This window comes from Sycon ciliatum, chromosome 13, assembly GCF_964019385.1.
Source record: "Sycon ciliatum chromosome 13, ocSycCili1.1, whole genome shotgun sequence".
Lineage (NCBI taxonomy): Eukaryota > Metazoa > Porifera > Calcarea > Leucosolenida > Sycettidae > Sycon > Sycon ciliatum.
In genome coordinates this window covers 18,463,472-18,489,178 of record NC_088655.1, presented here as the reverse complement: position 1 = coordinate 18,489,178, position 25,707 = coordinate 18,463,472, and the positions used below count along the sequence as shown (strand labels likewise).

The window sequence follows — 25,707 nt, the reverse complement described above, 5'->3', positions numbered from 1 at the left end:
ACGAAATGGAAACACACTTCGAAGTGTTTTGAACCATTTTCAAAATGTTCTGGTTCTCGTGTAAACGATGAAAACAGTGAGAACGATTGGAAACGGAGCGCGGCCATGAAATCCGTTGTGCAGGACTATATTTCGCGAGAAATATCCAACCTTTGCGCCAACCAACGCTTGTTAACTCCACCTAACGTGTTACTTGTCACCCTTGTGCCAAGCCAGCACGTGCTAACTCGGTTTCCGTGTTCGTGTAAACTGTTCAAAACGATTTGACGTTCTCGTGTAAACGATTTGAAAACTATTCGAGGCCAGCGCTTTTCCGTTCTGTTTTCGTTTTTTTTAGTCTCTGTGTAAATGCAGCCTTAGTCCAGTGTGAATAGAAAAGTTGTGACACCAATCACTGTTGATCAGTTGATCTACTTCCAATGTAACATTAACCACAGTGTGTGATCAGGTTTCAACTGTGCAATCATATTTCTGTTAACACGCATGCACTCGCTATTGCAGACCAATGGAGAGCACACATCATATGGAGGATTCATGGAGTGCTGGGCAACCGAATCTGGCATGTGATAATCATGTAGGATAGTCCACGCACGAGGTGCAGCCCATGAAATGGGCACCCATGAACTGGGCGGAGTGTGGACAGCCTGTATGATCGTGTGTATGTATGTCCACGCACAAAGTGCAGCCCATGAGATGGGCGCCCATGAAATGGACGGAGTGTGGACGGCCCACGCACGAAGTGCAATGCCCGTTAGGAGGCAGGAGTGTGGGAGTATGAGTGTGATGGCCGAAGGCCGTGATAATTGCCAGATGAGAGGAGATAGCTGGCCCAGCACTCCTATTTATTTTCGTCTTGTATGAATTATGATACCTGTGTTGAATCAAGGATATCAATATTATTCATAGATGGGAAGAGGTGGGTGGGTGAGAAAGGAACAAACTGGTGTTCTTCTCACGGCGCAAGCAAAGCAAATATGAAGTAGCAATGTGGCCAGCGCGAAGTATGGTGTATGCGTTACGGGTTCAAGCTCCGATGTGTGCTGCAGCCGCATATGGCTGGTTGGCTGGCGAGTTCAGGTGAGTTCCGGCGTACGCATGTTACATGCCACCGCAGCGTGCATGTGCGTTACTTGACATGCATCAATGAATAGCGTGGGATCTGAGGGCTCTTTGGAAGCCGCTGGAGCGCGTGTGAAGTGGTGACTTGTGCAATGTGTTAACCTACATTGCTATTGCTACTTCCTCCGTATACAAAAACTTCGTGACTTTTTTGAAAGGTGTTTTTGAGCAAGAACCTGCTCAACGAACGGCGCCAAAGGCTGTCATCGACAACCCACGTCTATGTTGAGGTTAGTTTGGTTGTTCCCGAGCAGATTCTCCACGGACGCCTTGCGTGTGAGGACGTTGCGGACAGAAACTCAAGAGTCAAATGAAAAAAACTAACACTTACTTGCTCGAAACTGACACCGTGACGAAGTGTAGCTCGTGGCTGGAACACGGAGTCATGCGGCACTCGCTGCCCTGAAACTGGCCAGGCTCGTACTTGCGGTGCGCGGCCCCATAGATCTACGCAGCGTGAGAACATAGATTTGTTTCGCTCGCACGGCAAGATGAAACATTTCAGTCGTCGTGCAACCAGCGCAGACTCAGGATCAGAATGTCGATGGCCTGGCTTTCTTCGCCTCTCTCCAGTCAGACGTCTCCTTTGTCGCCAAGGGGAATCGCAGGGACCTCCTCGAAGCCATTGTAGAACGCTTGGGAGGAGTATCCTGGCGAGAAAATGCGAAGCGTGTGGATTTGCTTGTACGACTCGTTTCACGGCATAATGGAGGTCGCGGGTTGGAACAACTGATTATAATCGACACCGATTCGTACCCAGCTATAGAGATGAAGAGGACGTAGCCAAAGTCCAGCGTCGGATCATCACTGCAGGTGACAAGAATCTAAACGAAATGCGAGCGGAAGCAGCGACTGTTGGCGATGCGGAGTCAGCGTCGTGAGGTGACCATGACATGAGCGACGAAAACTCTGAAAAAACTCAATCTCATTCGTCTGAGTTGCTTTTTTTTTGTATATAGCTTGTAAACAGGTTAGACAATGCCACGAGTGTTACTCCAAGTCAAACGGAACAATTCCAGAGCTGTGCGCAGCTTTCAAAAAAAAGTCACGAAGTTTTTGTATACGGAGGAAGTATTAACACGCATGCACTCGCTATTGCAGACCAATGGAGAGCACACATCATATGGAGGATTCATGGAGTGCTGGGCAACCGAATCTGGCATGTGATAATCATGTAGGATAGTCCACGCACGAGGTGCAGCCCATGAAATGGGCACCCATGAACTGGGCGGAGTGTGGACAGCCTGTATGATCGTGTGTATGTATGTCCACGCACAAAGTGCAGCCCATGAGATGGGCGCCCATGAAATGGACGGAGTGTGGACGGCCCACGCACGAAGTGCAATGCCCGTTAGGAGGCAGGAGTGTGGGAGTATGAGTGTGATGGCCGAAGGCCGTGATAATTGCCAGATGAGAGGAGATAGCTGGCCCAGCACTCCTATTTATTTTCGTCTTGTATGAATTATGATACCTGTGTTGAATCAAGGATATCAATATTATTCATAGATGGGAAGAGGTGGGTGGGTGAGAAAGGAACAAACCGGTGTTCTTCTCACGGCGCAAGCAAAGCAAATATGAAGTAGCAATGTGGCCAGCGCGAAGTATGGTGTATGCGTTACGGGTTCAAGCTACGATGTGTGCTGCAGCCGCATATGGCTGGTTGGCTGGCGAGTTCAGGTGAGTTCCGGCGTACGCATGTTACATGCCACCGCAGCGTGCATGTGCGTTACTTGACATGCATCAATGAATAGCGTGGGATCTGAGGGCTCTTTGGAAGCCGCTGGAGCGCGTGTGAAGTGGTGGCTTGTGCAATGTGTTAACCTACATTACCACAAGCTCTAATGTGCTATTAACACGCATGCACTCGCTATTGCAGACCAATGGAGAGCACACATCATATGGAGGATTCATGGAGTGCTGGGCAACCGAATCTGGCATGTGATAATCATGTAGGATAGTCCACGCACGAGGTGCAGCCCATGAAATGGGCACCCATGAACTGGGCGGAGTGTGGACAGCCTGTATGATCGTGTGTATGTATGTCCACGCACAAAGTGCAGCCCATGAGATGGGCGCCCATGAAATGGACGGAGTGTGGACGGCCCACGCACGAAGTGCAATGCCCGTTAGGAGGCAGGAGTGTGGGAGTATGAGTGTGATGGCCGAAGGCCGTGATAATTGCCAGATGAGAGGAGATAGCTGGCCCATGGTTGCCCAGCCTCCATGCTAAGTTGTGACATATTGCAATGCACGTGAATGACACTGTTGTTGCTATCAGCGCATTTTGTCAGCACAATCCTAGCAGAGCAAGTTGCTGTGCTGTTCCAAACAGTCAGCCGTGTGGGTACATGCATGGGTGTGAGTTGTGTGCCCGCGTGGCGGGTTCTTACATACCTCAATGCGTTCTGTGATGCGATTGTACCTCTGACAGCTTTTGGGTCAGCTGCGCCATGTCTGTGTCGGTGGTCCTGATGTAGCGCAAGACACTGTCGCTCCTCCATCGGCCCATTGCCCTGATTAGCCAGTCAGGGGTACCCGCCATGGCTGCCGTTGTGGCGGCACCGATGCGGAACGAATGACCGGCGTAATCGCGCGAATTGGGTGTTCCCGTGAGTGGGAGAAGCTGTCGGAGCTCTTCTGTCAGCGCCTGCCTGGTCAGCGGTCTCCCAGAGCGGTAGCGGAAGAGTGCGTCAGCGGCGTCAGACGGACAGACTGTAAAATATGCCAGGAGGGCAGCAACCGGGCAAGGTTGTTAAGTGGTACTACCGATTATCACTGCATGTCCCTGACGGAATTGGTCCGTCTTCGATTGCTTGATGTGGAAGCGGATATATGTGCGTCCTTGAGGGACGTCCAGAGTCACATCCTGGCGCGTGGCATGAGTGGCAGGGTCAAACCCGGCCGGAGGCGCAGTGAATTCCGCGCATCGGAGAAATCCGAAAAAGGCAAGCACCATTGCCGCCTTGAGCATGCACTTGTCCTGCTGGTGACGCCGTTGGTCCAGGCTGAGTTGGTTGAGGAGCTTCCGCAGCAAATCAATGGTGATTGGGAGGCGAGTGCGCTGGGATGCTGGGTCAGTCACCGTCCTCTTGATGCCTCGCATAACACGTGGCAGCAGCAACGCGTTCATCGTTGGATCTCGGAATCCGGCTTCGAGATGCATGTTGCGTACTGCGGCCATGTAGGCGTGAATTGTCTGTGGTTGAACCGATTGCGTGAGGTGTGCTGCGAAGCAGCTGAGCATCGTGTCTGTAGCCGGCATGGGCATCCATCTCTGCAACGCACAGAATTGCGTAAACTTCCTTTCGCCAGTGGTGTACGTGCGCCGCGTTGTCGGGGCGATTGCCATGGCTGCCAGGTCGGCGACCTCCCGCATCAGTCCAGGAGTGGGAGGTGGATTGCAGTGTCCGGGGCTTGCCCCCCAGACACTGCCCCCCAGCGGATGGGGGTTGAACAAGCGAGCATGCAAAGCACGGAGTTCGAGCCTTGCCGGTAGTGCTCAGCTGCCATATATTATGGTCGATCACATCCCAGCGACGGGCAGGGTTGCTAGCCGCCGCGCGGCGAAATTGCCGATCATACTCGAGCCAGCCATCCGGGACAAATTTCCGGTTGGCTTCCGTGATGATGGCCTGGTAACCGACTAGTTCGGAGGCTCTTTCCGGAGCTGCTTGCAGGATGGTGTGGAGCACCACCGTCCAAGCCTCCAGCCACGTCGCAAGATCGCACACGTGGCGCCGTGTGGAGGCTTTGAGCGAGAACTCCTGCGTTAGGCGCACGGGTGTGCCGTCCATAAGCTGCATCTGCACACCTATGCTGGAGGGGTTTGGGGCTAATCCAACCGGGTCCACCAACAACTCAGACAAATCTAGGAACTCACCGGCAAGGATTCTGTCCCGTGTCCTCTGCGGGATGGTGGTGGTTGGGAGCTGCTGCTCCGCTGATCGTGGCCGCCAGGTAGCTGCGACCGGTTCCGATGCAATTTCGGTTGTTGTGGTGCTGATCGCGGATGTAGCCGGTGGTGGGGCCATGGCGCGGCGCTGGGAATCCAGAATCGCTGGCAGTGTTTCAGTCAGCACTTCTGCGATCGTGGCTCGAAGGCTTTCGGCCGGGATCACTGATTGTTGCGCCGGGGGTTCAGGCATTGCAACCTGTGGAGCAACAGCGCTCTGGGAGACGGACGCCGCTGGCGGACCGCGTGGGAAGTTGTTTCGCGAGGCCGGATCTGTGGCGGAATCGCTCAGGCTCGGAGGTTGAGAGGAGGCAGGGGCAGCTACCTCGGGAACAGCAGTCCTGCTACTAGTCCTAGTCCGTCGAGGCATAGCGAATGGTGAGGTCAGGGAGTTGCAAGATCCGAAAAGCCGAGAAACCGAACAAACCGGTGTTCTTCTCACGGCGCAAGCAAAGCAAATATGAAGTAGCAATGTGGCCAGCGCGAAGTATGGTGTATGCGTTACGGGTTCAAGATCCAATGTGTGCTGCAGCCGCATATGGCTGGTTGGCTGGCGAGTTCAGGTGAGTTCCGGCGTACGCATGTTACATGCCACCGCAGCGTGCATGTGCGTTACTTGACATGCATCAATGATTATACTGAGCTTGTATACAAACTCCCATCTCTCCCCACACAACACTCCAGACTTGTATTTTGCATATAACAGGTACTTCGATGACGAGAATATAAACTGGTATATAAACTGGTATATAAACTGGTGTATAAACTGGTATATAAACTCCTTTTTTTCTGCATCTGACGTTCGAGGCTGTCCTTCTTTCGCTGTTTCAGCACTCCGTCTGTCAAGCACAGCACTCGACATGTGCGGCTGAAGAGCCTCGCGTGCCGCTCCTCCTGCGTTTTTGCATCGACATAGAATGCAGATAGCAGGGGCGACGGAACTTCACTACTGATGGTTTTCCAATCGATGTTCTCCTTTCCGCGTCCCTCGCAGAGCGGACGGAACATGCGCAGCCATAATCCGTGGTACTGCCAGTGTTCTTGGAAATTGCTGCTTGAATAATGGCATCGTGATTCGTGGTCGTCCTCAGAAGAACTAAAGAAACGTTTGGGAGTCGATTCAACAGGCTCGTGCTGATTCATTTTACTCTTACTTTGGAAAGGAGACAAACTCTATGTCTCTAATGAGCCAACGGTTCTTTTACAGAGCCCGAGGTGAGCTCTGCGCGCGGTAACGGTCACTAGCACTGTGAGGTTCAAACTAACTTACTTGGCGCATAGCTGTTACTTCCGATGTAACTAGTCCTTCAGTACTAAACTGAAGTCACAAAGAGTGTGTGATGGTACTGCACTGCATGTACTGCACAGAGTCAGTGGTAGTCTTGTACTTGATCCGCACAGGTTGGTGAAAGGAAGACTCGTCGAGCCATGGTTGTGGGTTGGAATTCCAATCTCTACCCTTGTGGGGGAGAGGGAAGTTTGTATATCAGCTCAGTATAAGCATACTATAACCTACTCAGTTGATTATATGGGAAATATAAACCAATATACAAACCTCGGCTTCGCCTCGGTTTGTATACAGGTTTATATTTCCCATATAATCAACTGGTTAGGTTATATTATATACATAGCGTGGGATCTGCGGGCTCTTTGGAAGCCGCTGGAGCGCGTGTGAAGTGGTGGCTTGTGCAATGTGTTAACCTACATTACCGCAAGCTCTAATGTGCTATCAAACTTGTCTTTATGTGTGCATTCCGTTGTCCTGCAGAATGACATAACGAATGCCTAGCGGATGCCCAAGTTGTGTAGCTGCCAGTTGCTGTTCATCTAAGCTGAATGATACCGGGAAATGTACACACAGTGGCGTTCACTTCCAGCAGGAGCAGAGCTTGCTGTAGGTTAGCATGCTTTCCACAAGTCTGAGTTCGACACATGAGGACGATTCAAAGGCAGCACATCATTTGTTTCCAATATGATGCCTTAGGGCAGGCATGTAAATGTATGTGTAGTGCGCAGTGCAGTTGCAGAAAAGCATGTTGCAGGCACTTAGAGACTACAGCAATGAGGTCAGTCATATCCGGCATAATTCGGAGCAATAGATACTCTCTGCAGAGTCATGCACGCTTGTACAGCAGTCCAACTGCTTACCTCTTTCCAACAGCTATAATAAACAGCATGATTGACTGGACGTTACCCAGGGATCAGCTGCTGGGACTGTTTGGGTGTGTCACCAAAGCTCACTCAACGACATCATTAATTTCAATTCCGTGGTGATTCAGTCAAGTGTCACGTTTGGGAAGAAGCGTGCATTCCTCGTAGGAACAAGAAAATTCCAAAAAGATTATATTTATATATGAGACATATCACACAAAATGCCGGAGTGAATAGGGCGATGCTGCCAGGTAATTTTCACCCCATATTGTACACCTTTTCCAGAGGGCCGATGAAGTTACATTTTGATCTATATTGTGTTCAATATCCATATCAGTTTTCTTGCAATTGTCCAACCTTCCCCTTAGTTTCTATTGTGGATTTAGCACGCTTGCATGGTAAGGGCTCCTTAATCTCTTTCTATCCATTTCTCATCCCTTCTGTGTCCCAATGTGCATGTGTATCGCTATATTTGTCTGTATCTCTCTTTCTCTCTCTCTCTGCCTCTCTCTCTATGCCTCTCTCTCCCTCTTTGTCCCTCTCTCTCTCTCTCTCTCACTCTCTCCCTCTCTCTCTCTCTCTCTCTCTCTCTGCCTCTCTCTCTCTCTGTCTCTATCTCTATGCCTCTCTCTCCCTCTTTGTCCCTCTCTCTCTCTCTCTCTCTCTCTCTCTCACTCACTCTTTCTCTCTCTCTTTCTCTCTGTCTCTGTCTCTGTCTCTCTGTCTCTCTCTGTCTCTGTCTCTCTGTCTCTCTGTCTCTGTCTCTGTCTCTCTCTGTCTCTCTCTCTCTCTCTCTCTCTCTCTCTCTCTCTCTCTCTCTCTCTCTCTCTCTCTCTCTCTCTCTCTCTCTCTCTCTCTCTCTCTCTCTCTCTCTCTCTCTCTCTCCATCTGTCTGTCTGTCTCTGTCTGTCTTTCTCTCTCTCTCTCTGTCTCTCTGTCTCTCTCTGTCTTTCTGCCTCTCTATGTCTCTCTCTATGTCTCTCTCTATGTCTCTGTCTCTCTCACTCTCTGTCTCTCTCTCTCTCTCTCGTATGCCCTGCAAGATATCCTTGAGGATACGGCTATAATTGAAGCCAGTCAAAATGTCACAAAAAATTCACTTAACCAAAAGAATACCTGAGGATAACTAACACAAAAAAACACAACCCGGAATGTGAACCATATAAATTCCTTATGCCGAGAGTTAAGCGGGATTCACAAAAGCTTTTTTTGCGACGTGACACGCGATGCGACTCGATCTGCGACGGACGCGTGCGATGCGGACTCGCGAAATACCATTGACAGAAGAAGTCAGTGATGCGACAACATCTTGCTGATTTGGCTACGTCACCATGATATTCGCGCGGTTTGATACAACTTGTACAAATTTATAGGCAATTCTTGAACCTTTGTACAACTTTGCTGAAGAAAAGGCTATAATCGTACGCCAAATCGCTTGTCGTATCGCATCGCATCGCGAAAGTTGAGCCAAGCTCAACTTCTGCGATGGCCTGCGATGGCCCTATTGCGCCAGTTGCGTTGGGTCCGCGATGGTTGCTAGTTGGGGATTCCCCGGTTTTGCGGCAAAAAAAGCTTCTGTGAATCCTGCTTTACGATGCGAATTCTGGTACTCTGAGTTTGCGGTTCTAGGACATGGAAGAAGAAAAATTATTATTCCTGTAGCTTTGCACACGGCTTTAATTTGGTGTTTGTGGTGGGCGGGCGGGTCTGGCGGACCTTGTCTGGTGGTATCTCGTATCTGTCCCGTACCGTACCGCACCATCAAAGACGGCTACCCACAAACCGCCGGTAAAAATATTCTAATAGGGCTTTCAAATGCAAGATAATCACGTGAAGCAACTTGGATGAATGAGTATGAATGCGAATTGCGTCGGGTAATGCATATACAGGGTAGGACGATTGTGCGGTTTCGAATCCCAGGTTAGGCCATCATTTTTTATATCTCTGTTTCACGTCGTCCGCACGCATACGTTTTGATTATTTTTCGGAAAGAAACTAAAAATAATTGAATTTGTATAGTGAGGGCACGATAGTGCGCGAGAGTCATTGTCTCGACTGGTTTCAAACGGCGAAGATGGGATACAGAAATGGCCTCGAGGCCATCGTTAGTAAATCGTTTGTTTGGCAACTGCGAACAGTATTCTGTGAGCTTACACCAGATCGCTCGATTGCCTCAAGCTGAGAGGAAGCATCATTCCGGAGCTCTTTGCCCCGCTGCTGAAAGCTGAGTGCAATAACCCTGCAAAGCATGGACACCAACGGTTGCCTCCTCTGTCCAAATTAAATATTTACTCGTGCTGATAACTCAGATTTTGTGCTTCGATGTACAATTTTTTTTAAATGTACACCATGCATGAATGTGCTATGTATATGTACAGTGCAGTGCATGATGAGCCTTTTATTTAATTTTGTAACTTTTTATTTTTTCCACCTCTCGCGTAAGATTCTGGATTTTAAACTGCCTCGAAACATAGCTATAAAAAATGATGGCCTTATGCCTTGAACAAAAAATAGAATTGAACATTTATACCATCCCTATGTTTTTTTACCTCGGTAATCAAGTTGGTAGACGGTGTCGTATTACTCTCCACCGCACCTCTCCCGACCCGTATCGTACTATCAAAGACGGCTGGCCACAAACAGCAGGCCACAATATTCAAATAAGGCTTTCAATTGCAAGATCATAACTTGAAACAACTTGGAAGAATTAGTATGTATGCGAAGTGTATCGGGGGATGCATGTAGGGCGATAGTGCCGGTTCGTATCCCAATTTATGTCTAAAAAAATGGAGAAAAGAAACATTTACTATGCTTTTTTTGCCTAGGTCATCAATGCAAAAATGCATAGCGTAGGGCCCTAAGCTTCCAAGCTCTCTCGTTGAGAAAATTGAAATTTGGACAAAAATGGAATTCTCGGAGGATAAAGAATTTTTGGACTGGTTTTACCGCTAACAATTGTGGGAAAGTTGACGCTTGATTTAACATGATTCCAGTGTTTACCTTGAAATAGCGCTGACTTTAGCGCTGAAACAGGGGGAAATGTAACAGATTCCTTCGACAAGTGCTGATCTCTTTACAGCTCTTAGCGCTAAATTTACCGCTGAAACAGAACAAAATAAATGTTCACCGTCGTCAAAAAATCGGCGTGAATTTCAGCTCTGGCTTCAGCGCTAAAACGCGGAAAAATTTAAGCGCCGAATTTACACGACTTCTAGCGCTGAAAAAAAACCAAATTAATTTTCACCATCGACAAAAAAATCGGCGAGAATTTCAGCGCTGACTTTAGTGCTGATTATAGCGCTGACGTTAGCGCTAAACAGGAACAAACTATTTATAGACTCCCTGTGGAGCTTGAGAGCTGAGCTTTAAACGACTGTTAGCGCTATATTTAGCGCTGAAACAGAACAGAATTAATTTTCACCATCCACAAAATGTCGTTCAGATAAGTCCGTTGGAGAAGTTGATACCGAGGATGAAGCGGATGGCGATGAGGCTGGTCATGTCGAGTGTGATTGCGACCTGGAGTTGGATGTGAAGAAATGGGCAGTTTACAGGCATATGTTGGGTCATCCTGATTGTTATATAATGGAATGGTTCGAAAATTTGCAGAGTATTGTGGAATGGGTGGGTTCACCCAATTGGATTTATCTTGATTGGTGTCATTCGTACTCGGATTCGTCTTTCACTGTGTTGTGTCGTGGGAGTCATACTCATTATTATGCAGCTTAAAGTTTCAGAGGCAATCTTCATTTACGTAGTGTATGGTGCGAGTGTGGGGAGTATGATTGTCCCCCCGCCCCCTCCGTTCACACTTCCTTCCGTCTGTTCAGGTTCTTTGTTTGTTTTGCTGATGCTGATGATTCACATATGCATTGTTCTTGCCTGCTGAGCTTGCCCCCCACTGAATAGATGTAGTATTATCACCTTTTTGTTTCGCTCTTTTTCACCTTCTTTCACTTTTATTTGTCCATATAAAATTAGTGTCCACAGATTTAAGATTAGTTTCAAGTACATGTAGTCCCCATTTCATTGTTACGTAGATTCACTGATGATTGTAACAAGAAAACAGTTCTGAACGAATTATCGTTTTCCCTTCCATGTGTGCCTTGCGATAATAGTACAACATTTTACACATACATGTCGACATGCATGAAATGCTTACTGTGCAATTAGTTGTCTTTGTACCTATTGATAAAATCTCGTGTGGAAAAAAGGAAAGAGACGTTTGCATTAATAACCGCCATCAATAAGACAAGCTGAATCGACATTTGTGTACACTTTATTCATGCAATGTGAAACTGTGGAGACAATGTGCAATGAAACGATAAAAATATGAAGAAACAGTGTAGAGAAAATAGGGATTCAAACAAGCTTTCGTATAACACTCATCAATAATCGTCGTTGTGCTAAAGGACAATGAAAACAAAATCGAACTATTATAGAAAATCTTAGTTAGAGAAATAACACTAAGAACAACAGCAGTGAAATTTACCAGTGTGAATTTTAGCAATGAAAGCGGGAGCAATAACCAATGCGTGTGCTAACAATATACTTGCAAATGAAAAATGAACATACACTTTTACATGAATTCTTTCAAACCACATAAGCAAGAATGCAGTGTACCTAGTGAATAAGACGCACTGATTATAATCGTATGTTTAGCAGAGCAGGCAACTAGATAATAATCATAATTATAGTTTTGCATACGTCATCATTGGAGACTATACACACGGTGTCTTTGAATAATGCAATGACAAAAAATTAGAGAAGGCATGCCTTCATGTGACGGGTGCGTGTGGCATCCAGAGCAGTCTACTCATCTTCCATTGGGATACTGGAAAATTATAAGCCCAGTCTCTTGTAGAAGCCCAGTCTATATAAGCTCGGGGTCCGGACTGGTTGAAAAAATATAAGCGCTGGGCTTATAGTGGAGAAAATACGGTCTCATGAGCCTGTGGCAGACCAGCATCTGGGCTTTGGTACTTCACGAATTTGAAGGGTTTCCCCAGCATCCCTAGGCTCACAGTCTTTCCGTCACTTGCGCGAGGCTGCTTGTTGTCTTGCCCCAAATCTTTCATTGGGATGCTCTCAGACGCAGGCGAGTGAGCGTCGAGTGATAAAAGGCATCTGGGCTCGCTTGTAGGGGACGGTGGGTAAATGCGGTTCTCAGCTGCCATGCTGCACACATCTGAAAGAAGAGTTCCACTACGCGTCCCTTGATCCTGGGTGACCATTGTACTCACCTCGTCTGTAGTTCGGTCGAGTGTTGAAAGCATCGTACCGTGGCTCCCTGACACGTTTTCCAACTTTTCGAAGTTTTTGGAGGCCACGTGCTTAAGTCGGGATGCTGGCTTTCCGCTTTGGGTGTCTGTGGCGCGCTTCGTCGAAGAAAACATTTCTGAAATATGCTTGTTGGCTTCCTGTCCTCTGATTGTGTGGAGGAAAATAGCAAAGCCTTGCAGAGAATTTAGAGCCGTGAAGATATACTGAAAGACGATCTGATCACGAAAAAGAACCAAAAAACCAAAGAACCAGGTGAGTCCGAGAAGAACGGACAATGACACGATAATTCTGAGCACAGACACATCCTTTGACTTTGCTGCCTTCACCGCTCCAATCTTTTTGTTTCGAGGGCGAAGTGAATGGACGACAGCAATGAAAACACCAGCGTTGTAGAGAAGGGAGACGGCCATAGGTGCAACTAAACTTCCAAAGAAAGCAGCATCCGCCTTGATCCAGCATCTAACCGTAAACAGTACAACCAAAAGGACAACATAGAAATAATCAACTTGGGCCCTTGCCAAACCCTCCCTTATGGCAATCCAACCTTGTTACTGCAGTAGTTTTTTTCCTGTTGGTGTGATTCTATTTGTATACAGTGGTCCCTCTATAATCCGGCACCATTTGTGCCACGAAAATCTGCTGGATTAGGGAGGGTGCTGGATTAACAAATCTGATTTACTGCTGCAATGTGCATGAAGAGGACATTTTGGCTACTGAAAATTGTGCTGGCTTATCGAGGGTGCTGGATTATAAAGTGCCGGATTAGAGAGGGACGCCTGTATCAAGTAAAGAAGCTGACATACAATACAATGTATGCTTGCATAGATGAAGAACAAATTATATGCAGTCCAACGGGGGCGAATGGTATGGCAAATTGGGAGCCATATTTGGCTTCTCAATGTATTGGACATGCGCCAGCGCCTGGCTTTTCAAGTTACTAAATACCTTAAAGTTTCACATGTGTGACATCAGCTTCTAGGCAATCCCTGACACGGGTGTTACAGCCACTCGTGGGTCACCTACGCCTGTGGCATTACTTTGTTTGGCTTTACAGTTGTTCTGACAGCTTTCGTTATGCCTGATCGCAATGAGAAGTAGAGTAATCAAGGTGGTAGAGCTGTCCCAGTACCCATTACCTGTACTGGCCAGTCACATGCTAGTGATCATTAGGTGTCGTGGCAGATTCGAAAATGCTACCTCACCCCCACAACCACCACAACTCCCCAATTCCCCACACCCCCCCCCCCCCCAAGCAAAACAAAAACTCTTTTTTTTCTTTGTAGAAATTATTTTTTGAAATACGCTTTGGTCCGAAAAGTTCCCCTTCACAATCATCAGAATGATATCACATCCACTGACTGGGTTTGGGGAGATATCTAACGAATCAATGCATACGGGAAGTACAGACTGACTTACAAGTTGTCACTTCCATACATATCCAGTTTGGTAACACCGCCTGCAACTCCAACGATAACCATCGGAATCACTGCAAGTTAGGAGAAACAGAATGGATAGAGGTAGAATCTAGGCTTAGATTCTTAGGTAGCTGCCTTGGAAATGATGATTTATCTGAGCCGCCAGGGTTACGAACAACACAACATTCGCTGCAAGTTAGGAGAAAAGTGAATGGGAATGGCAATGGATAAGATTTGAATTCGACGGACTTGCAAGGGAAATGCTGATCTAATAATAATAATAATAATAATAAAACAGGTCGCGTAATGAAGCAGCATAACGATAGATGTGCAAAGTCATGATGCCTGGTCCGCTTCTGTCCTGGGTTCACTACCCCGTGCGTTGCAGCCGCGAGCAAAACCAGCTCAGGCTGAGAGTTCCCTCCATGATTGCTTGTCCAAAGCGCGCGCGCATTCTGATCTACTGGAGTTTTAATTGACATGGAATACACAAGAGATATGATATACACATTGGTGTCCATTATATAATGAACATGAGCAGGAGATATTTAAAACAAGATCTGCGCGCTACTCACCAAATACAGATATGCATAGAAGTCTTTGCTGCAAACGGCCGGGCTGGTCAAACACTATCACTACACTCTTGTAGAGCATCGTGGCATCCACAGACATCCACATGAACGCGCACAGAAGAAGATAGTGCATGGCCATTGCCAGGCCCTGGCATACAGCAGTACTCTTGGCTAAATGTTCATAGTATAGAACGACGGTGAATATGGCCAGGAATAGTAGAAGAGTTGAACAAAGTCCAAATATCATCCTATGATGGACACTGTCACGAAGTTTCCTGAAAACAAAAAAGGAGAAATAATGTGACAGTCATGAATTTAAGTGAAACATATTTTTGACTATTTGATTATATTTCTCATCACCGTTGTCGGCCCTCTCTTTCTCTCCCTAACCTCTCTCTGTCTCTGTTTCTGTCTCTCTCTCTTCCTCTCTCTTTCTCTTTCTCCCTCTCTCTCTCACTCTCTCCCTGCCTCGGTCTCTGTCTCTGTCTGTCTGTCTGTCTGTCTGTCTGTTTGTCTGCCTGTCGGTCTTTCTGTCTGTCTGTCTGTCTGTCTGTCTGTCTGTCTGTCTCTCTCTCCTCTTTCTCCGTCTCTGTCTCCCTGTCTCTGTCTCTGTCTCTCTGTCTCTTTGACACTCTCTGTCTCTCTGTCTCTCTGTCTCTCTGTCTCTCTGTCTCTCTGTCTCTCTGTCTCTCTGTCTCTGTCTCTCTCTCTCTTACTCTCTCTCTCTCTCTCTCTCTCTCTCTCTCTCTCTCTCTCTCTCTCTCTCTCTCTCTCTCTCTCTCTCTCTCCATCTCCCTCTCTCTGTCTCTCTCCGTCTCTGTCTGTCTCTGTCTGTCTCTGTCTCTGTCTCTCTCTGTCTCTCTCTTTCTCTTTCTCCCTCTCTCATTTTTCTCTTTTTTCTCTAGCTCTTGCTATTTATCTATCTATCTATCTCAGTGTCTCCCTCTCTGTCTGTTTGTGTGTGTGTCTCTCATTCTCTCTCTACCTACTGTAAAACCGGAAAGTCTAACGACCAAAAAGTTTAACGTTTTTGCAATTTTGGCATGATTACGTGCAGAAAGTTTAACGATGGCTACTTGGCCACCCATCTATATAAGCATCTACACACAGACATCTAGCGATCACGTTTTTTCAAATACCGAAAATCAATTTGTCGTTAAAACGTTAGACTTTGTGACTCGTTAGACTTTCCGGTTTTACAGTACCTAAATACTTAAGTACCTATCTAGTTATCTACCTCTCTATCTATCTATATATCTGTTAGGTACCTCCTCCCATACCTTTTTTAGCTGGCCTACATGCACTCTCGTACTCACCTTTTGTCTCCTTATGTTCCGTTGGCCTAGGTAGCTACTTGCGCGCCCATAATTGCCATAGCTACCCATGCCCTTTATCTTGCCATTCAGACTTGATCTCTTCCTTTCTTTTCTCACTCTTCAATAATCACCATGTAGTCGTTTCGTTCGTCTTGCTCTCTTGTCCCGTCTCTAATAAATGTCGTTCCACCAACTTACCTGTTCCCGTTTTAATGTCTGGATAATATGTCGTCAGTCGTCCTTTTTCGTATTCAACATTGGCGCCCGATTATTGATCAACCCACGACCCTGAGATCATCCCATGCCCAGTCGTCCTCTACCGCCATTCGTCTCGTCTATGTCAACCTCGTCTTGTCCATATCAACATCGTCTCGTCCAAGTCATGCAGGTCAGCTACTTTCTTTATTTCTCTCTTTCTTTTTCATCCGTCTTTCGTCGTCAAATTTATTTTCGGTTTATTTTATTTTGTGATTTTTGGAGTGTGTGTGCGCGCGGGTGTCCTTCATTACTATTAGGGGTCCGATCATGGTGAGCAACGCTCTCTTATTTATGTCGTATATTAAAGTGTAACTAGGCTGTATTAGCCGTGCAAAATACTAGTCATCAGAATACAATTCAAGTCCCTCGTCCGACTCCAATAGTTATTTTTTTGTGCCATGTTTTTGAAGGGGCGTTTGGGCCCGTTGTTATTGGCAATTATGTACACACTTTAAGTGGTACAGGAACGTTGACGGTTGTAATGATCTGTAGTGCATTTATTAGTACACACTTTTGTGAGGCCCGTAAGTTGTGTGTGTGTGTTTTTGTTTTGTTTTGCTTTTTTCTTCTCTTCTTCCTCGGTCATTGTTTCTCTCTATTTTTCTCATCGTCTTATTATTTCTCGCGAGGTCGCGGGTCTTTTTTTCACTCAGGGGAGGTATGTTAGGTACCTCCTCCCGTACCTTTTCTAGTTGGTCTGCATGCACTCGCGTACTCACCTTTTGTCTTCTTTTGTTCCGTTGGCCTGGGTAGCTACTTGCGCACCCATAATTGCCAAAGCTACCCAGGCCTTTTATCTTGCCGTTCAGACTCTCTTCCTCTCTTTTCTCACTCTTCAATAATCACCATGTAGTCGTTTCCTTCGTCTTGGTCCCTTGTCCCGTCTCTAATAAATGTCGTTCCACCAACCTACCTGTTCCCGTTGTAAGGTCTGGATAATATGTCGTCAGTCGCCCTTTTTCGTATTCAACATATCTATCTATCTATCTATCTATCTATCTATCTATCTATCTATCTATCTATCTATCACGTGTGTGTGTGTGTGTGTGTGTGTGTTGGGAGTGGGGTGCTTGTGGGTGTGTGTGTGTGTGTGTGTGTGTGTGTGTTTGTGGGCATGTGAAGTTTATTAATGGTCTGTACAGGTCTCAATTTGCTGAAGGCAAAGAGCGGAATACACACACAGAAGAACAGTTGCGGTTTCGTAACTCTGTGTTTCACGAACTGAATCGATCATCATATGAAAATTTGTCCCGACCCAGCCCTGAGAGGACTGGAATTATACCTTAAATGTGGCTTTGGCAATTATGGGCGCGCAAGTAGCTACCCAGGCCCTTTATCTTGCCGTTCAGACTTGATCTCTTCCTCTCTTTTCCCACTCTTCAATAATCACCATGTAGTCGTTTCCTTCGTCTTGGTCTCTTGTCCCGGCTCTAATAAATGTATCTATCTATCTATCTATCTATCTATCTATCTATCTATCTATCTATCACGTGTGTGTGTGTGTGTGTGTGTGTGTTGGGAGTGGGGTGCGTGTGTGTGTGTGTGTGTTTGTGGGCATGTGAAGTTTATTAATGGTCTGCACAGGTCTCAATTTGCTGAAGGCAAAGAGCGGAATACACACACAGAAGAACAGTTGCGGTTTCGTAACTCTGTGTTTCACGAACTGAATCGATCATCATATGAAAATTTGTCCCGACCCAGCCCTGAGAGGACTGGAATTATACCTTAAATGTGGCCAGTCCAGCATAACAATTACCCTTTTGATAGGCAGAGCGATATGGATTGCGTGAGAACGCGTTAGTTACCTATGCATGGTTACGTGGTATTCGCCTGGAATCAGGTGACAAGGACTGACAAGAGATGTTATTTCGCGTAGCTGCAGAGAGAAGGTGTTATCTAACCATCTTTCTCTATCGCACTCTTTATAATTATCTCCATCTTGCTCTGGATCTTTCTTTCTATTTCTCTCTGTCTCTTTATCGCCCAAAATTGAATTTGTGTGGAACTCTTATTGTGTCAAGGGACCTATGTTCTCGCCTAAGACCTCCATAAATCAAGATATACGTAAAAAATGTGAATTAAGACTATGGCTTACTGTAGAAAAGAAAATGACAATATGGAAGCGAGTTAAGAGTAACTCTCCACCACTGTAACTAGATACTATATACAGGCAGAACGTGCAACAACTAGGCACAAAACCGACAGAGTAGTGAGACATTCGACGTCCTGACACCTAGCTTCAACAAATCTCCGTAGCGCTAACCGACAGCCTTCCAATTTATTATTGGCTCAATACCTGAGTTTCAACTTACGGTATAGCCAGAATCAGCATCAGGGTTGCGAGAAGTCCCAGCATAGATATTGCACAGCCTACGATGGATATATATTTCAGTGCTTTCTCGCCGGTGGAGTCCTTTGCTGAAATGTGACGAGTCTGAAGGGGCATGGTAAAACAAAATACAGTATACGATCAAATCCACAAGGACGTACAATGGAAGTGATTGACATGGTGGAGGAGGAGAATACTATGGATAACACGGATGACGAGCCAGAAATTGCGGCTGACGACGAGGTCATGGGTGATGGAGAAGATGCCCTGAATGATGATGGTGATAGTAAGAAGTCTACTGTGTTTCTTCATTCGCTGTCTCACCATAAGTGTCTGCAGTTTTTTGATCATTTGAGTTATTCTGTTGTGTGTCGTGCACCTTTCTCTAAGCACTTGAAAGTTCTGGAAGCTCTATGTATCAGTTTGTACAAACCGGACCTGTGCAAACAGAAGAAGCACTTGGGTGCGCTGAGATTGTTTTCGTGAGTTCGTTGAGTTCACCTGTTTGTCTCACTTCATAGTACGCACTTCACTTGACGTCTATTGTTTTACGCCCTTTCTGCTCAGCTTTAGTAGAACATTTACATCATCTCACCTTTTTGTATTCTACCTGTAGTACTTTATTTCGTTCTTGGCACACACCATAGAATGTAGTTGTAATCATAGTTTCGCATGATTAACCTTTAGTCATGATATCCCACTCATGAATGTAACGCTAAAATCGATTTTGGAAAACCTTCATGACTTCGTTGATGTGTGGTGATGACAGCAGAAATCATCCTATCTATTGCTATTTTATTAGTATTGGGTCCACGTCGTCTATTTAATTAAAATACAATAGGCTTGAGAATTTCAACCCCTTTTTCGAGCACCAATCGAAGTGTTGAGTTAACGTTATGAAATCATAAACTGAGAATTCATCCCGAAATGATAATGGAAACGGCACAGAGCACAATTGTTTCCACAGAAATTGCAGCCTGCAGATTTCAACAATCCTTAGGAACTCTTACAAATAGGACGGCAAAGTTGGTGAGGTGACCGCACTGGCAAACTGTTCTGTTCCCCGTTGTCCCATCACGGAAAGTAGTGCAGTTCCAGTCACTCCATCCTCCATTGCCATCATCTGCGAGAGGTAATAGGAAGACAAGCAGAAAAAAGGAAGAACAGAACTGTGTAACCGGCTACTGCGGGTTGAGGAAAAGAATGATCTTTATTCGTACTGCACAAGGTTATAATTATATGATGTAAAGGTGTCCACTAGATAGGCGGGATGGTAGGTGATAGGCCGAAGGGCCGTGGATAGATGGATAGGAGGGTGAACAGCAGGTAACACTGTTACACCATCCCACTCCCCTAAAAGAAGCATAGGTTCTACGAGCAACTCAAGTAGCTAAATTTGCATTTGGATAAGCGGAATAAGTCGAGAACCCAACAGTCAAATCGCGAAGGAAGATTACAAAGAATGCAGTGCAATGAAATTCCAGAAGTTAACTCAGCTGCAATATCAGTTAAGATTCCTTGAATTCAAATAATGTCTTAAAAACACATTGTCTCTGCCAGACTCATCGCGCAAATTAGTTGCGGGTTCCCATGTAGCTTCGTCGACAGGATAGCCCTGCCAATGGACCAGGTACTCTCGCTGTCCCCTACGTTCTCGGTGATCCAGAATTTCTTCGACCATGAACCGCGTGTTTCCATCGAGGTCAGTGAATGATGGTGGTGGAGGTTGCTCTCTGCCAGGAATAGCGTTTTCCTCATACCAGCGCAAGGCAGTAATGTTGAAGACGGGATCTTCAACAACAGCGAATTGTGCGAGGAAGCTCCAAACGATACGCGTTAGAGCTAATCTTTGCCCGCACACGATAGGGCCCAAACCACCTTGGCCGCAGCTTCCGGGACGGTTGAAGACGGGCCTCTGGCAATAAGGACTTCTTAGCAAGAAGTCCTTATAAACAAGCGCCATATCACCAACCTTGAACTGGCTGGGAACCCTTTCACGGTCTGCGTACAGCGCCTGGCGTGCTTGAGCGGCCACTGAGGCATCACATGCAATGTCTAATGCATCCCGTTGTCGCTGGAGCCAATCAACAGAGGCAGAACTCTCCCCTCCCCGGAAAATAAACTCAGGCGGGGATCGAGGATTAAATCAATAATTCAAGCAGAAAGGAGTGTTAGCAATAGATGATTGTTGGGAACTGTTAATGGAAAACTCACACAACGGAAGAAGGGTGTCCCAATTGTCCTGTTTATGATTGACAAAAGTTGTTGTTGTTGTTGACTTTTATTTTACTTCACCAATAGCACAGGCATGATTGCCTTCTTACCGGCCTATAGGTCCGGTCAAAAGCTCGTAGGACATCTTCTACTTGCCTATTAACACGTTCTGTGAGCCCATCCGTCTGAGGATGGTTTGCTGTGCTGAAAGAGAGCATAGTTCCTAGGTGTTTCATGATTTCTTGAAAAACGTTGGCAGTAAATCTAGGATCTCTATCTGATACAATTGTGGAACTCAAACCATGAAGTCGGAATAGATTTTGAATGTAAAGTTCAGCACTACCGCGGGCATCAATTGTGGAGTGGGTAGGAACCAAGTGAGCACACTTAGTGAGGCGGTCTACAAATGTATCAATTGCATCATAGCCTCTGGGGGTGAGAGGGAGCCCCATGATGAAGTCCATTGAAATGTTCTTCCAAGGCTGGTCAGGAATGGGGAGGAACTGCAGAAAACCAAAACGCGGCTGGCTGCCCTTGGTGTGTAGGAACCAAGTGAACACACTTAGTGAGGCGGTCTACAAATGTATAAATTGCATCATAGCCTCTGGGGGTGAGAGGGAGCCCCATGATGAAGTCCATTGAAATGTTCTTCCAAGGCTGGTCAGGAATGGGGAGGAACTGCAGAAAACCAGAACGCGGCTGGCTGCCCTTGGTGTGTTGGAACACTCCGCAAGACTTAACAAACTTCTTAATATCAAGTCCCAATCTTGGCCAGTGAAAGTATCGTGCTAAACGAAAGTCGCGACCCGAGTTTTTTAAAATATTTTTTACTATTAGTACAAACCCAACTCGTAAAATAAATAATTATGTGGACAAAAACAAACAGCTTCTGAGCAGGGGCTGCACTGGGCAGCAGTGATGGTGAGGTACCAGGGGCTGCACCGACCAAAGGTCTCGGCTTCAATGCCACAAGCACGCAGCAGGAAAAGAAACAGAAATGTAAAGCAAAGCTAAATCTAGGTATGGGGAAGTAGAATGGGTACAAGTACCGGTAGGTGTTTAGAAAAATAAAAACAAGATAAAAAGATTAACTGGTTTTGAGGGAAAGAGACAAACGGGAAAAGTCCGAAGAAAAAATTGACTGTCACCACCAGGACTCGAACCAGGGACCCTCGCTTGTAGCCAGCGATGCTCTAACCACTGAGCTATGGTGTAGTCGTCATCCAAGCAGAGACCGTTCAACGTTTTCTTCAGACTTCGTAACTCACACTTCCTGTGAATCCACACAGGCGGGTGGGACGCAGCCCTCACTGTACCCACACACTTCACGTACAAACTAGCACGCGGGGAGCCCCAAGTCATAAAATATTAACTGGTTTTGAGGGAAAGAGACAAACGGGAAAAGTCCGAAGAAAAAATTGACTGTCACCACCAGGACTCGAACCAGGGACCCTCGCTTGTAGCCAGCGATGCTCTAACCACTGAGCTATGGTGTAGTCGTCATCCAAGCAGAGACCGTTCAACGTTTTCTTCAGACTTCGTAACTCACACTTCCTGTGAATCCACACAGGCGGGTGGGACGCAGCCCTCACTGTACCCACACACTTCACGTACAAACTAGCACGCGGGGAGCCCCAAGTCATAAAATATTAACTGGTTTTGAGGGAAAGAGACAAACGGGAAAAGTCCGAAGAAAAAATTGACTGTCACCACCAGGACTCGAACCAGGGACCCTCGCTTGTAGCCAGCGATGCTCTAACCACTGAGCTATGGTGTAGTCGTCATCCAAGCAGAGACCGTTCAACGTTTTCTTCAGACTTCGTAACTCACACTTCCTGTGAATCCACACAGGCGGGTGGGACGCAGCCCTCACTGTACCCACACACTTCACGTACAAACTAGCACGCGGGGAGCCCCAAGTCATAAAATATTAACTGGTTTTGAGGGAAAGAGACAAACGGGAAAAGTCCGAAGAAAAAATTGACTGTCACCACCAGGACTCGAACCAGGGACCCTCGCTTGTAGCCAGCGATGCTCTAACCACTGAGCTATGGTGTAGTCGTCATCCAAGCAGAGACCGTTCAACGTTTTCTTCAGACTTCGTAACTCACACTTCCTGTGAATCCACACAGGCGGGTGGGACGCAGCAAGATAAAAAGAGATTGTTTATTATCAGTGTTTGGACTGATGTACAATGTACATGTCAACTTCAACAACCAAAACTTATGAACTTTTTTAGTAGATCTGATACGAAACTCGCACAAAGAAGTGTAAAGAAAACAAGCTAAAAAACAGAAAAATAATAAGGCACCCATTTTGATCATCCAGGGGATGGCCCACGCCTGGCAAAAGAATAAACAGAGAAAAGAAAAGAATCATTATAAGTTTTTCCACGTATGCAAAACACAGCTGAGCACTCTGAGCAAGGCCAGGTACGCGGATTAGCGGGTCCGGCAAGCGACGAGCTCGAAATATTACAGGGAATCTGTTGCCCAGTACCAGCTGCTGTCTCTCAGGTGTCGGTAGACCTTTGTCTTGAATGACTGAAAACGTGTTTTGTGTGGGCGCTGCGACAGCAGCCTGTCAGGAAGGGAGTTCCATGCGCCAATACAGCAGTACGGGAACGACCGCTTCACGACGGATGGAGCTGAGACAGGGAGCGTGTCTGACAGTTGAAAGGCGTGGCTAGTATTGTGCTGGATCCTGGTTCTGGGGTTGGCTGGAGAAACGCGATGCGGTGGCAATACAGCAAGTAGCTGAGGAGGACCAGTAATGAAATGCAATTTGTACATGCACGAGAGAGCAGCAACAGTCCGGCGGACAGCCAGACTGGGGAGAATTGCACCAGGGCCAATGATGCGCAGTGCACGGCGTTGAACATTATCCAGACGTTGGATGTGGCTGGCTGGCGCGCCCATCCACACAAGTGGGGCATACTCCATCAGGGGCTTTACGAATGCCTTGTAGACAGTCGTTCGGCCAGCTGGCGTTAGAATGTGGGCCGCTCGTTGGAGAAAGCCAAGGCGCTGCTGGGCGCGGATGGTCACGGTCCTGAGGTGACTAGCGAAGGACAATTTGGAGTCAAATAGAACACCAAGCAGTGATATGCTGGCTTCCTCCGGTACAGGGGTACCACCAAACAGGATTTGGGGCAGGTCTAGGTCAGTGCGTCGGAGGGTAGCAGTCATAGCCTGTGACTTGGTGGGCTCGAAAGACACATTCCACCGGCAACCCCACTCATGCAGGCGGTTTGTAGATACCTGCAAGGTGTGTGCAGCGTCCTGAGGGCACTGAGCTGAGGATACTAGACTGTATAGTGTCTTATCGTCCGCGTAGGCCTCAAGCTGAGCATTGCCATCAAGAACATCGGCAGCGTCATTCACGTATATTGGAAACAACGTAGGGCCCAATATACTGCCTTGGGGCACCCCTGCAGAGATTGGGTAGAGAGAAGAAATCTGACCGCCGACTAAGCACTGGAGTGAACGGCCGTCAAGATAAGACGATAGCCAGCTATGGAGAGTGCCAGTAATGCCGAGCTGCCGGACCTTGTAGAGGAGGCCCACGTGGGAGACCCGGTCAAAGGCCCCGGCTATATCGACTGCGAGAATTCGTGCCGCGCCACCTTGGCCAACGATGTCCACCCAGGCGTTATGAAGCGCCTGTACGGAACCCAAACTGGTGGGGAGTGAGGAGCTGCTGGAGCTCAAGATGGTTCATCAGTTGGCGATTGACAATAGTTTCCATTACTTTGGACATTATGCATAATAACAAGACTGGGTGGTAGTTCTTCAGAACAGAGCGCGAGGACCGTTTGAGTGACCAGTAGTTGCACAATCATGATACTACTGGATAAGCTCCAAATGCATACTGCAATTCGGTATACAGAGACGGTTATTGGCGGTTCCTCGAAGGTATAAAAGATGCATTTGCTCATCCCCATAATATTGGTCATGCATGTTTTCTGGACCGGAATGTTGCATTCTTTCGTTAATAGGTGAGAGATCCTTGTCATGCGAATATGCATTCGAAATCGTTGTCGCCAGCTGGTCGTTAATCTGCAGTGCATACTCGATGGCATTTACGTTGTCTGTTGGGGTGGGCTTGTTAATGCTAGAAATAATCACATCCTGGTATGCCCTGTGCAAATCTGGGCGACGTGATAGTGGACCTGCGACGTTCTCCCGTCCTTGCTAGAAGTGTACAGAATAATGTTAATCTGCCAAAAACTCCACCCACCTGTACTCGTGCTTAGTAAGGTGAAGTTTGGTTCTCAAGTGAACCACTGCCATATTGTCAGTTAGGAGCTCAAATTGATTGAACAGGTAAATTCTCCAGCATTTGAGCGAGATTACGACTGCAAAGGTCTCTCTCTCTCTGCCGCTGTGTAATTTCTCTCTGCATATGATAATTTGCGGCTAGTGTATGCTACGGGGTGCCAATCCTCGTTATCATCTTCTTGGAGGAGAACGTCTGCTATCGTAAAATCACTTGCATCCGTAACGACTCTGAATGGCTTGTCTACATCTGGAAGTTGTAATACTGGCGCATTCAGTAAGGCATTCTTTAAGGCCAAAAACGCCCCTTGCTTGGAATCGTCCCATTCGAATCGTGCGTGCTTTCCAGTGATCTCTTCAAGGGGCTTAGCTATAGACGAATAGTGGTCATGAATCGTCTAAAATAGTTCGTTAAGCCTAAGAACTGCCTCAACTCAGTGATGCTCGAAGGGCTGGGCCACGTCCGGACAGCGTTAACCTTCTTCGGGTCAGGTGAAATGTGGGAGCCGTTGATACAATGTCCCAAGAACAGAACTTCCGACGCGCCGAATTGCACTTCAATAACTTGCAGAGCAGTTAGTAATTCCTGAGCACGTCCAGCATCGTCCGCACATGGCTTAGATTTTCTGACAACGATCTGCTAAATATGAGAATGTCATCCAGAAACACAACTACAAAATCTCGTAAGTACGGGCGGACGATACTGTTCAGAGTCTGAAATGTGGCGGGTGCATTAGTCAGGCCGAAACCCATTACCCGGAATTGATCGTGCCCAAACGGTGTATTGATGGCCGTTTTCTCGACATCGTTCTTCTGAAAAC

General features: G+C 46.8%; 1 protein-coding gene across 1 annotated transcript in view; it reads right to left on the bottom strand.

The window, feature by feature from the left end:
- Nucleotides 1-11,483: 11,483 nt before the first annotated feature.
- LOC135829639 (uncharacterized) overlaps nt 11,484-25,707 on the bottom strand; it is a 200,565-nt gene continuing 186,341 nt past the window's right edge. The window contains exons 29-33 of the mRNA XM_065342036.1: nt 19,406-19,518; nt 18,379-18,500; nt 14,496-14,767; nt 13,922-13,991; nt 11,484-12,964 (exon numbers count right to left, since the gene is read on the bottom strand). Coding sequence (XP_065198108.1) covers nt 12,145-12,964; nt 13,922-13,991; nt 14,496-14,767; nt 18,379-18,500; nt 19,406-19,518 — 1,397 coding nt within the window. The 3' untranslated portion in view covers nt 11,484-12,144. The remainder of the gene's footprint in view (nt 12,965-13,921; nt 13,992-14,495; nt 14,768-18,378; nt 18,501-19,405; nt 19,519-25,707) is intronic.